At 55.1% G+C, this 12,769-nt stretch overlaps 1 protein-coding gene across 1 annotated transcript in view; it reads right to left on the bottom strand.

Moving 5' to 3' along the window:
• Nucleotides 1-11,309, bottom strand: part of FOXN4 (forkhead box N4) — an 18,665-nt gene extending 7,356 nt beyond the window's left edge. The window contains exon 1 of the mRNA XM_005869792.2: nt 11,224-11,309. Within this exon, the coding sequence (XP_005869854.1) occupies nt 11,224-11,309 (86 nt within the window). The remainder of the gene's footprint in view (nt 1-11,223) is intronic.
• Nucleotides 11,310-12,769: the final 1,460 nt, after the last annotated feature.

The raw sequence follows: 12,769 nt of genomic DNA, 5'->3' as shown, positions 1-12,769 counted from the left end.
CCCTTCCATCTCCCCACCCTGGTCCCAGGACCCTCCCTTTGGCAGCCAGACTACACAGCCTCAGATCATCCCTGCATTCACTCTTCTAACACGTTCCTTAGCCCCGGCCCCAAGATGATGAGCACTAATGTTTGTTGAGCACTTACTATATGCCAAGCACCATATCAAGTCCTTTCGAGGAATTAGGCCATTGAAACATTCCTGGTTAATCCATAAGGCAGGGAGTATTATTGTACCCATTTTACAGATGGGGAAACTGAGGTAATGGCGTCCGCGCTCAAAGAGCATAGTCCCACTCGAACCAGGAGGCCACAATTTGATTCCCAGACAGGGCACATGCCCAGGTCGTGGGCTCTGTCCCCAGTGTGGGGCACGCAGGAGGCCGCTGATCAATGATTCTCTCTCATCATTGATGTTTCTCTCTCCCTCTCCCTTCCTCTCTGCAAACAATGAAAATAAATTAAAAACAAAAAAGCATAGGCCCATTCAATCCCCAGAGCAACCCTGACAGGTAGGATATGCTCATATCCCCCTTTTACAGATGGGGAAACTGAGGCTCAGAGCACTGAGTCCACTGGAGGCTCCACTTAGGACCCATGCCCCCCCAGCCCAGAACAGATTCATGAGCCCAAACAGCACCTTCCATGGAAGGAGAAAGGCTGCCCAGTGAGGATGCCAGGCAGGTGCCCGATCTGCGAGAGCACTGGGCCCACAGCAGCGCCTCGTCCAGGCGACAGTGTGGCTGCACATGGGCCAGGAGCCCAGCCCATGCCCACCACACCTGCCCCCCTGAGCCAGGGGCTGTCTGGTTTGTTGCCGGGAGGCCCCGGGTCCGAATTCCAAGCTCCGAGTGCCACACATAGAGCTGGAGAGGGAGAGAGAAAGCGGGAAGAAATGCCACCTCTGCTTCTCTCGGGCACGTGACCGGGACCCACAGACGGGCATCGGCCTCCACCCCCTGCCACCTGCGGGGGCCCCCCGGTCTGGTATTCTCGCCCTCCTTCTCTCTCTTCCTGTCTCTCGCTTCCCCCTTCTTCCCATGTCTCCTGCTCTCTCCTTCCCTGTGTTTTAGGGCCACAATTAGCGTTGCCATGGCCACTGCTGCTCAGTTGTCACAGGGCCTGGGCCCACCAAGCTGGCATCAGGTGACGCCCAGCTGCCCGGCGATTGGCTGCCTCGCAGGAAAACACGGCCTGGAAATGATTTGAAAACTCGGCCGGCCCGTGTCGGCGGCAGCAGTTGGCCCGGCTGCCGTCCGCCCCCCACGGCCCATTGTGTGACAAACGACTGTTGCCCCTGTGGCACGTGGCCCCCATTGTCCTGGGGTCTCAATGCCATTGTTTCTGCAGCCCCCCCAGCTGCCGCCCCTTGGGCCACTTGTAACTCGTCCGGCCGAGTGACAGCCACGGCCCGGGCCTGGGTGATGCCATCTGTCCCCTCGGCCCGTGGAGACCCCGGAGTGAGGCTGAGGGAGAGAGCCGGGCGTGCCACCCGCTGTCAGGAATCCCTGTCTGGCTCCCACCCACCCCTGCTCACCCCAAGGCCGGTCCACCCACTGCCCAGCTTCTGGTGGTAGGAGCCCCACTCCTGCTCAGCAACCTGCTGTAGCTCCCACCGCCCTCACCGCTCTGCCTGGCGCTGGGGCCACAGGGAGGAGTGGAAGGGAGTCCCTGTTGGCAGGTTTCTCAAGGTGGGGGCCCCATCGGAGACCCAGATGGTGTTGGGGTGGCTTGTAAACAAACCAGGTTCCTGGGCACCCCTGTGGATCAAACCTCTGGTGGTGGGTGCATCTCATAGGCAGTACCTACCCATGGCGGTTAAGGGCTTGGGCTCTGGGTTCTAATCCTAGTCTCCACTTACCTGTGGGCCATTGACTCAACCTCTCTGAGCCTCAGTTTTTCATCTGTGAAATGGGGATAAAAAGTTCCTATCTCATAGGGTGTTGTGAGGATTAACTATTACTGCATATAAAGCACTTGGAACAGTGTCTGACTTAGCTGTCATTCATATTAATATCATTAATGTTCATGATCAACTTAGGGCCTCAAGGGAGTGGAGGACTTCGAAGTTTGGGCTCTGGGGTCACATACACTTCCTGCCCCTGGGGTTGCTCCCACTAGGGCTTTCATTTGTTGAGCACTTCTGTATGCCAGAGCCTGGGCTACATTCTCCCTCCATTTTACAGATAGAAAAACTGAGGCCTGAGCAGTCCCATCAATGCTCTGAGCACCTTTAGTGTCCCCCCCACCTGAGCCCCAGGGAGCACCCTGTTAACCACACACCTCCACCTTCTCCCGAGCCCCGCTAATGTCCCCAGGAGGGCAGGGGCTGCACCCCCAGACCTTGGGGCCACCCCAGGTCTGGCAGGGAGGAGGCCAGGACAGGGGCAGAGCCCCCTGCTGGGTGCAGGTGGCCCCAGGAGATCCTGATGCTGAAGCAGGAACCACACCCTCCCTGAGGGAAGAGCTGGACCCCTAGAGTCCAACCCAGGGCTGGGCACACAGTGCTCAGTAAGTCCTCAGGGCTGGACAAATGAGCACACAGACCCAGGTTTCCCAGATGCCCCGCCCCCATCCTCCCCTGTGGACACGGCTTGGGGTGGCGAGCCCCTGGCGCGTGGCCAGCCCTGAGCTAAAGTGGGTTACGTGTTTGGTCTCATGTCAAACTCACAAGAGTCTGATCAGACAGGTATTGTTATCATTACTGCCTTCCCATTTGCCAGATGGGGACACTGAGGCCAGGGGGGAAACGGGCTTGTCTAGGATACCCCAGCCAGAGACTGGGTTCATTATAGCCCGCTGTCCTTTCCCCTGCCCTGCAGGAGTGGCTGAAGGACGTGCTCTGTGCGTTCCAGAAAATCCTCGCACTGCCAGCCAATAGGAACCACTAGCTGCCTGTGGCTATTACATTTAAATCCATTAACATTAAAATCACAGACTCAGCGTCTCTATCACACCAGCCACATCCGACGTGCTCGGTGGCTGCCACAGCGGACGGTGCAGAAAGTCCTACCAAGAGGCGATGGTCTAGCCCAGTGGTCGGCAAACTCATTAGTCAACAGAGCCAAATATCAACAGTACAACGACTGAAATTTCTTTTGAGAGCCAAATTTTTTAAACTTAAACTATATAGGTAGGTACATTGTTATTAACTTAATTAGGGTACTCCTAAGGCTTAGGAAGAGCCACACTCAAGGGGCCAAAGAGCCGCATGTGGCTCGCGAGCCGCAGTTTGCCGACCGTGGGTCTAGAACATTCCTTTTGGCCTTAATGGAAAAATCTGTGGCGTTTCTACATCTCCTGATCACAAGTACAAATCTGAGTTAGGTGTGGAAATTTCAGGAGCTGACTTCATGGGATTCTGAGTTTTAGTATGTTTCCTTATAAAAGATTCCCCCAGCAAAAAGGAAGAAAAAGGCAGATATCTGCAACACTGTCAACAATAAAATAAAATAAAAAACGAGTCCCCCAGCTCACCCGCTCAGTGAGGAAGCGACAGGTCAGGGCTCTGTAAACCTGGGAGCTGGGTACGGAGGCCACACACCAAGTAGTGAGCTCCCTGTCCCAGGGGCATGCAAGCAGGAGCCGAGGGTCCCGCCAGGCCCCTGTTGGGTGAAAGGTGAGCCCACACAGCCTCCAAGGATCCTGTAATTCATGGCAGTCGCGTGCAGGTAACCCCCTCATTGCATTCCCAAAGCGTTACCATCCTGGCACGCTCCCGTCCCTCCGAGGCCTCAGTTTCCCCATCTGAAAAGCAGGGGTGGAGAGGAGACGTTCCCTCCGCACAGCACTGGCGCCGGGGCTCCAGGAAGGCAGAGTAGCACAGTGGTTAGAAGCAGGCATGACCCCAAGGCGGGTGGGCCCCGCCTGCACGCTTCCTGGCTGTGTGAGCTGAGGCAGGTACCTCACCTTCCCTGGGCCTTGGTCTCCCCGTGTATAAAATGGGAATAAAATGGCACCTACACTACACGGGCTGCGGACAATATGGTAACAGTTCACTAAGCGTTGGCTGAAAACGCAGCGGACCCGGCTAGTTCAGGGTTTCAGGAGTGACCCCTGACAATGCGCCCTCCTCAAACCAGGGGGGACCTGTCACAGACAGGGTTCCCCATCAGTGAGCGGCCAGCTTTGGGGACAAAAAAAAATACAAATACCTGTCCGGCACTTCAGAGTCCCCTCCCGATTCCGGAGGCTGCCCACAGCTCCCCACTCCACGCTGGGGGGCACTTCTTTCTTTCCAAAGCTCAGCCACATCCATCTTTTCCTTATGAAAACACACACACACACACACACACACACCCCTAGGGGGCATCATCTCCCCTTTCACAGATTCACAGATAGGAAAGGTGAGGCCGACCAGGTCAATGTGCTTCAGCTGCCTCCTGGCAGCAGCCCCAGGTTCCTCCCAGCACCTCCCACCTGCCCTCCCCAGGCCTCCGTTTCCCCATCCGGAACACAAGGGGTTGAGTCCCTTCCATCTCTGCGAGGCTGCCACTGGGACCCACAGCCTGCAGGGCACCTGGGAAATGGGGGGATGCTGAGGGGCGGGAAAGGGGGGGCAGAGCCTGGTCAGGAGCGAGGTGGCACCCTGGGAAAACCAACACCAGAATAACATGTCATCAGGGTCGTGACGCAGCCAGCATTTCCCGAGGGCTCCTATGTGCTGTCACCACATTGTTCCGTGAGCCCTGGGTTTGCTCAGAGGGCTCTGGCTCCTCAGAAGGCCCAGGCCCAGGCCCTACGTGAGCCCATCTCAGCCGGGGAGCCCAGGCCACGGCCCCCCTCATTGTTCTCTTTGTGGCATTTGTGTCGTGGTTATGAGTGTGGGCTCTGGGGTCGGCCAGGCCCGAGTTTGAATCCCACCCAGACACTTAGTAGCTGTGAGCCTTGTCTGCCGTCATCTGCCTCTTTGAGCCTCGGTTTGTTCATCTGTTAAATGGGGGCGCTAACACCTATACCCATCTCACAGGGGATTTGTTTTGCGGATTGGATGAGCCCATGCAGGCAGTTGCCCAGCTCATCAATGTGCACTGCACAGCAGAGGTTCCGTTACGGCAAACATCCTCTGAAGAGTATGGATTCAGCATAAAGTGGCCTCCGTGGGGATGGCCACTAGCAGAGGGTCCAAAGCATTTCACAAACATTTCCCGAACTTCTACGTGCCCGGCCCTGTTCCGGGAAGTAGACAAAACTCCTGTCCAAGGAGCTCACTTTCTAGCGGGCCTAGGGGAGAGGAGGGAGAACTACCCCGTGGCGTGCCCACCTTCCTGCCAGTCCTCTTAGCTCTGCACCTTCTTCATCTCCCGACGGCCTGTGAGGTGGCTACTGGTCATACCCATTTCACAGATGGGACAGCTGAGGCCCAGAGAGGGGAAGAGATGCCCCTCAGCCACACAGCATGTCAGCAAAGGGGCTGGGCTTTAAACCACTCGCCCTGGAGCCTCTTCCCTCAGCCTCTGCCAGCCTGGCTGAAGTAAATGGGGAAGAGCAAACCACCCTCATACCATTTTTAGAAGAATCTGCTAGGTGCCTCCACGGTGGCAGAGCCATGGTCAGGGGACCCTGGGGGACGTGAGACACCCCTGGCTGCCATCCTACACTGACGGGGGGGACCAACCTCACAACCTCAACCATGTCCTTAATCAGTCGTGTTGCTGGAGGGATGGAAGATGAGCCAGAGGAGCAGGGCACTAGAGGGGTGAGCCCAGGGAGACCTGGATTCCAGTCCTGGCTCCACTCCTAATGGGGGGTCCTTGGGCAGCCGACTCGATGCCTTTGAGCCTCCGTTTCCTCCTGTGCAGAACAGAGGTGATCACAGGGCCTGCCGCTTGGTTCCGAGCAGGCAAACCACGGGAAGAGTGCAGGACAGTGAGCGGCTCAAGAGCTAGAGATGCGCTTATGAAACACCCAGCGGCCAGAGTGGCCTTTCAGAAGGGACATCAGAACCTGTCACTGTCCTGAAAACTTGTCAGGGAGCAGGAGTCCAGCTCCTTGCCATGATCTGGCCCTTGGCTCCCTCCTCCCCTTCTCTGCCTTCCCATCCCCTCTGCCCTGGCAAACCTGGTTATCTTTTGGTTCCTCCAACAGTCTGTTCTCTTTGCACATGCTGTTCCTTCTGCCTGAAATGCTGTTCCATGTACTCATTCCCAGCAGGCTCTTTCTCAGGCTTCTGATCTCAGCCTAAACGTCCCCTCCTCTGAGAGTCCCTTCCTGGCCACTCCCCGAACCCTAGTGGCCCTTTACTTTGCATTTATACACGTTTTGAGCCTCACTCTACAAGGGTCAGGATGGGGAGCCCTCTGTTTTGTTCAGCTCCCCGAACAAGGCCTGGCAGCCTGTGGGCACTTATTACATACCTGCTGGAGTAGACAAGGAAGACAGAGCCTCCATCCCAGCTCCAATGTATCTTGCATGCCACAATCTCTCTCCATTTTCCATTTTCTGCCCAGCTTAGATACCACTGCCCCCAGGAAGCCCTCCCAGACCAGTCAGCATCTCCCAGTCTTTCATCCCCTAGAATGATCTGTGCCATTCGTGTCTACACGTGACACAAACTCCCACGATCACCCATTACTTTTACTCGGGCATCTCTTCTCATCTACATCCGTCTTGTAGACGCTAAACTCCTGGAAGACAGGGATAACTTCGTCCTACACCCGAACAGACTCAGAGGACACCAGTCCAGGCTTTCATTCTCTCCCAAATATTTGTCCACCAAGGCGAACTGGACCCCAGGGCTCTTGCCCTGTCTGTACGGTGACATGCGATGGTGTTCTTGCAAAGGTGCCCGCACAGGGCCACACATATTTGTGGATGGAGTACAGTTCTGTGGGGATCTTTGCCTACAGAGCTGAAGTCAAGCCCACAGTGAACCCTTTATTTCCTATCTTGGGGTTCCTTAGAGTTGATATAGCAATTGAGCAGTAGAAGGAACATCTGTTGGTGTTACAAATCCCATGTCAACCCCTTTGTAGCTGTGGGACCTTGGGCAAGTCACTTTACCTCCCTGCACCTCAGTTTCCTCATCTGTAAAATGGGTTAGTAACAATGATTCCCACGACAGAGGGCAGATAAACTGTAAGACAGTGCCCAGCATACAGGAGGCGCTCAAACCATGATTCTTCCTGCCTCCTCACTGCGTTCTCTCCTCTTGCCTTTCATGGTCACTGGGAGGGATCTGTCCAGAAAGCACTGTCACTAGGGGGTCAGACGACCACCCCAGCGGTGCAGAGGCATGCCGGGACCTCCCTGGGATGTCACCTCCACGCCTGTTACAAGAAGTCTCACCTGCCTCCTCCAGATGTGGTTAGTCAGAAACTGTTACATCACCACAAACTGTTCTTGTTTCCAATTCAACCTTTACACGGAAGGGATTAAGCATTTCACAGGGGTGTTTATTTAGCCAACATATCTTTTGTAGCCGTTTCCAGGAAAAAGGAACTCAAAAGCAAGTGCAGAAATGCCCAACTGGGCTGAGAGGGAGCATAATGTGAAATGATTACATTAGGAATTAGGAAAGGGGAATCTTCCCTTTCTAAACTTGGCTTGGGGCGTGTGTGTGTGCGTGTGTACGCGCGCTGCATGCATGTTTCTGGGGGTGGGACCGCAGGACCCTGAAGGAGGGCTAGACCTCAGCAGGCGTGTGTGTGTGTGTGTGTGTATGTGTGTGTGTGTGTGTGTGTGTGCGCGCTGCATGCATGTTTCTGGGGGTGGGACTGCAGGACCCCGGAGGAGGGCTAGACCTCAGCAAGGCTGCCCTCTTCCTTGCCCACAGTGTAGACTGAGGAGCTGTTCAGGCACCAGGAGAGTGAAGGACTGTAAGGATGTTGGGATGGTCCCGCCTCTGACAGATGGAGCCCACACGCTCTGCAAGGAGGTTACAACCGATGGGGCTGGGGCTACACTGACAGGGGGTTAACCATCGCCATACAGAGCTTGGCGGGGGGCGGGCGGGGGGGAGGTTGGAGGAAAGGCAAGTGGTGTCCGCCCATCTGGTCCATGGGACAGGATTTTGTCATCACGAGCATGTAGCCTGGATGTATTATATCTCACACGATGTTCACCCAGCTACCCATCCACCCAATGAGTATTTATTAAGTATCTATTTTGTGCCCTGTGCTGTGGTTCACAGATGAGAAAACCATTGTCCAGCAAGGAGAAGGGGTTTTGCCCAAGGTCTCCTAATTTCTGAGAGGAGGGTCTGGCATGGTCCTGGGAGAAGGTGAGGGCCCGAGGAGCCAGCAGCCAGCCTTCTCTCGCCTCTCTGGGCCTCAGTTTCCCAATCTGTAAAAGGGGGTTGTTGGACTCGACCTCTAGAATAAATTCCAGAGGTTGAGGCAGGTGGTTAAAATCTGTGGTCCGGCCCCTTCCTGCGTGCATGTCTTTGGGCGAGCCACCTCCTTGTCTAGAAGCTGGGATAATGCCAGGACCTGTCTCACGGTTGTTGCCATAAAGATAAAATGGGATGGTGCACTGGCTAAGGAGCTTAGCAGGTGCCCGGCACACAGTAGGTGCTTAATAACGATTTCTTAGCACTTCTAAGAGGGGGTGTCCCTTCCATGCTTTGAGCCGGGGGAAAGCAGCTAACCCACATTGAGCACAAGCCGTTTGCCGTTGCCCGGGAGGTCAGGGCTGTCCCAACCCCTGGCCCCTGGCCACAGGGTTGCAGGCGGGGAGATTGCTGCCAATTTGTTGTCTAGGCCCGGCCACTGACTCCCTGGGGACAGGGCGGCCGCCTCCAGCTGCTGCCCACTCCCCCCACCTCCCCGAACACAACCATTGAAAGTTAACGGCCATACTGGGCCCCTAGGGATGAGGGGCAGACGGCTGCGAGGAGCCTGTGAGGAGCCTGTGTGGGGGGCTGCGAGGGGGCTGGAGCCAGGCTGGACCAGCAGCCCTGAGGGGTCCTTGAAGCCATTCTCCGAGGCCTGGGAGGCGGATGAGAAGCCCATAAACCTCTCCAGGGCCATTACGCAGGGGAAAGTGGGATTCGTGGGAGGGGAGCGGGGGGAGTTGGTGTATGATCATGAAAACGTCCCCTCTGCCCCAGGCCTGGCTAAACAACTTCTCTAGATGGGGGCGCAGAACCTCCTAATAACCTGAGAATTGGGTTCTCTCATTGCTCCGCTGCACAGATGAAGAAACTGAGGAACAGAGAGGGCCAGTGACTTGTCCAGGGTCACACAGCTAGGAGGTGGTCAGACCATGTATTCTGTCCCAGCACCTGTGCTCTTTCTTCACCAATGGGGCGTGGGAGGTGGCAGCCACCATACCCTGCGGAGGCCACAGCCTCAGGTGCAAATTCTCACTGTGCCCATAACGAGCGGCATCACCTTGTGAAGCCATTTAATCTGGTTGAGCCTTGGTTTCCTCATCTGCCAAATGGGCACAACAGTGCTACTCTGATGGGGTTGCTGGGCCCAGGTCAGGCAGGTAATAAGGGTTAAGAAACCACCAGTGATGATGATGATGATGATGATGATGATGGTGCTGATGATGATGTCATTCTGCCTTCTGGACATATTAGCTGTTTCACATGAGAAAACAACCCTGAATCCATGTGAATGACAAAAACCGTTTGTCCCAGGATCATTCCATGGGCGAGCAGCAGAGTCAGAAATTGTTATTTAATCTTTATAACAACTCCAGGTCATGGGTGCCACCTCTATCCCCATTTTATGGATGAGGAAACTGAGGCTCAGAGAGCTCCCCACAGCCAGAGAAGCTGGGATTCTAACGGACTCCAGAGCCCACACTTGCAACCCTTACGCTGCCCCCACTCCGCCTGCCATTATTTAAACCCTTGGGCACTGGCGGGAAACCCATAGGCCTTTGGTTGTATGATCCTGGGAAGGGCCATTTCATGTCTCGGGCCTCAGTTTCCCCACCTGTACAATAGGACTCATCAGAGCAGCGTCCCAGGCTGAGGTGAGTGCTGGAAGGAAGGGGCTGGCATACAGCAGGTGCTCACCGGTTGCTGTGTGCCTGGCCTACACCTGGGGTCGCAGCTCCACACACAGCAGGCTCCTGGCAAATGTGTGTTTGAAATTGTGCCTCATCTGGGTCTCAGAAAGCAGCCTCCAGACCCACCACCCTTAGGGAGCCACCTCTCTAATCGAGGGGGGGGGTCTTCCCCACCAGGCACCGGAGGCGGATGGGGGACGTGAGGTGACAGCCTGCTCATCTCAGGCCGGCTCCTGTCCTGCTCCCACTCCATAATCTGGTGCTCGCCATGGGGGTGGGGCTGGGAACCATGTCAGGCCTCTCAGAGCTCAAGGGAGAGAGGTTGTGGGGGGGTTGAGGGGGCATTCCAGGTCCTTCCTTTTTTCTTCTAATCCCTCCCATTTGCTGTGTGATCTTGTACAAGCCCCTTCTCCTCTCTCTGCCTCCGTTTCCCCATCTGTAAAAGAAGGAGGCCTCTCAGAGCTCAAGGGAGAGAGGTTGTGGGGGGTGGAGGGGACATTCCAGGTCCTTCCTTTTTTTTTCTAATCCCTCCCATTTGCTGTGTGACTCTGCACAAGCCCCTTCTCCTCTCTCGGCCTCAGTTTCCCCATCTGTAAAAGAAGAGGCTGGACTAGTTGAGCCCCCGAAGGGCCTTTCTAGGCCTGAGGTTTGAAGAGAAAAAGGTGAAGCCTCCCACACATCCCACCTCCACACCCACACTTGTATTTCCCTTCATCCTGTCTCAAGAAGTCCTGTATTTTGGCCTCAGTCTCCATCTCATGTATTCTTCAAACACATGAGACCTAGAAGGGACCTTGAGACCATCTAATTCAAGAGCATCATTTAACTGACCAGGAACGGAGGCCCAGAGAGGGCAAGGGACTTGTCCAAAGTCACACAGCCAGGAGTAGAACCCAGGAGTGCACCAAGGAGGGTGGGAGCCAGACCCCGATTTTGGGGGCATTTCCTGGAGCCCTGTTAGGGCCACTGGAGGGGAAGCCATAGCTGCTTTTGTCATCTTAACATTCGCCAGGATGCCCAGTCTCTAAACCAGGCGAGGGCTTCTGTTGCAAAGGACAAAGGACCACAGGCATTTAGAGATCCCACTGCCCCAGGCCATGAGCTCAGCACCCTCAGAGAGACCAGCCTGGAAATCAGAACGTCCCAGCTCTCCTACAGAATCCCACAATGCAACGTAACAATCGTTTTCAGGAACCATCAACAGCACGCACCCCTTTACACAATGACGAAACATATCGTTTGTTCTGGTCGAAGCCCTCACCTGTATTCCTGCGGAGAGCGGTGATGACTTGGCCCTGAGTGTCGAATAATTCCTGACATTATGGATGAGATGTCACTTTCTATCATCTCCTTGGAGAAAAGACAAGCAGAAAACAAAGCTGCCATGAGCAACGATGTGGACAGGGCAGAAACCACCGCTTTCCCACAGTTCAGAGGGACGGAACTCAAACAACCAACAGTAACTTTGAAAGAAAGAAAGAAAGAAAGAAAAAGAAAGAAAGAAAGAAAGAAAGAAAGAAAGAAAGAAAGAAAGAAAGAAAGGAAGGAAGGAAGGAAGAAAGAAAGGAAGAAAGAATCAGGAAGAAAAAAAAAGTACTAGAGAATTCCTGGGCGTCCCAGGTCACTTTCCCAGGGCAATTCCACAGGGTTTTAGAAGCGAAGGAAGAGAATGGAATGAAATTCCAGGTTCTTTCGAATGAATGGGGGAAGGGCAGAGGAAGACTCTAGAATCTAAATGTCAAGACTTGGGAAATGTGGACTCGCAAAATAGACATCAGAAAAACGTGATTCCTTTTCCCAGGCTAATATTTTCAACCGCACGCAGTTCTGATCACTTTGAAAATAAAAAGCAAGAAAGGACAGCTGGAGGTGCCCTGCCTGTTTCTCCCGGGGAGCCCAGTTCCCAATTGCAAAAGGAGGAATACCCGCATGGCTCCCGCCCTGGAAATGCCTTCAGAAATGCCACCTGCCCTTCTCGGCAAGCCAATCCAACCCCCACCCACCGCTGCCTTAAAAAACAGCCTTTAAAAAAAAAAAGAAATCTTTCCTAAATGTCTCAAAGCCTGAAACGTACACAGAAACCCACCAAAGACTCTCAGATCCGCCCCAAAAGTCATTCAGGGATTCCCAGGAAGGAAAAAATAAATAAAAATAGAGCAGAATAAGGCAGCCCCTGCAAGCCCGGTGCACGGGTCTCCGCCCTGGAAATGCGATGCCGGGCACTTCCCGGGAGGAAGGAGCAAAGCCGACCTTGCATGGCGGTACCTGGAGCCAGTCCTCGCCGGGCCGCCGCTACCCGCGCTCCTGGGGTGGGCGAGGGTTGCGGAGGGGAACGCCCTCGCGCTCGCCCCTGGCGTCCTGCAATTTGGTCGCCGTCGCAGCCAGAACCGTTTTTAAATTTCCCTCTCTGGAGCTGTCCAGCTCGGAGCATGCGCAGTAGCCCCGCGGGGGGTCTTTCCCCCGAGGGTCAGTTGCAGGGCAGGGTCAAGGGGATTGCAGCCGGCGGAGCCTTGCGCGCCTTGGGGCTCCAGGTGGGGCGGGGCGCAAGGGTAGGGACACCCCTCTTCACACTTGGCCCACGGTGGCAGCAGCTACATGCCTGCGAGCTTGCCTTGAGGAGCGATTTAGGCCAAAAGAATAAAATTGCAAAAGGATACTTGGGTGCATGAAAACTTGCAATCCGTCCCTGCCCAGCGGGAAGGGCGGTGGGCGGATGGAGAGATTGCAACCCTCTTTCTCCCCTAAAGAGGGGACGGGCCAGGAGCCGCAGGTAGACCGGATTCCGGCCACCTGTCCCTTTAAGAAAG

This window comes from Myotis brandtii, unplaced genomic scaffold (genome assembly GCF_000412655.1).
Source record: "Myotis brandtii unplaced genomic scaffold, ASM41265v1 scaffold303, whole genome shotgun sequence".
Lineage (NCBI taxonomy): Eukaryota > Metazoa > Chordata > Mammalia > Chiroptera > Vespertilionidae > Myotis > Myotis brandtii.
Note: the sequence above shows the minus strand (reverse complement) of the source record. Positions and strands in the feature narration are given on the sequence as shown.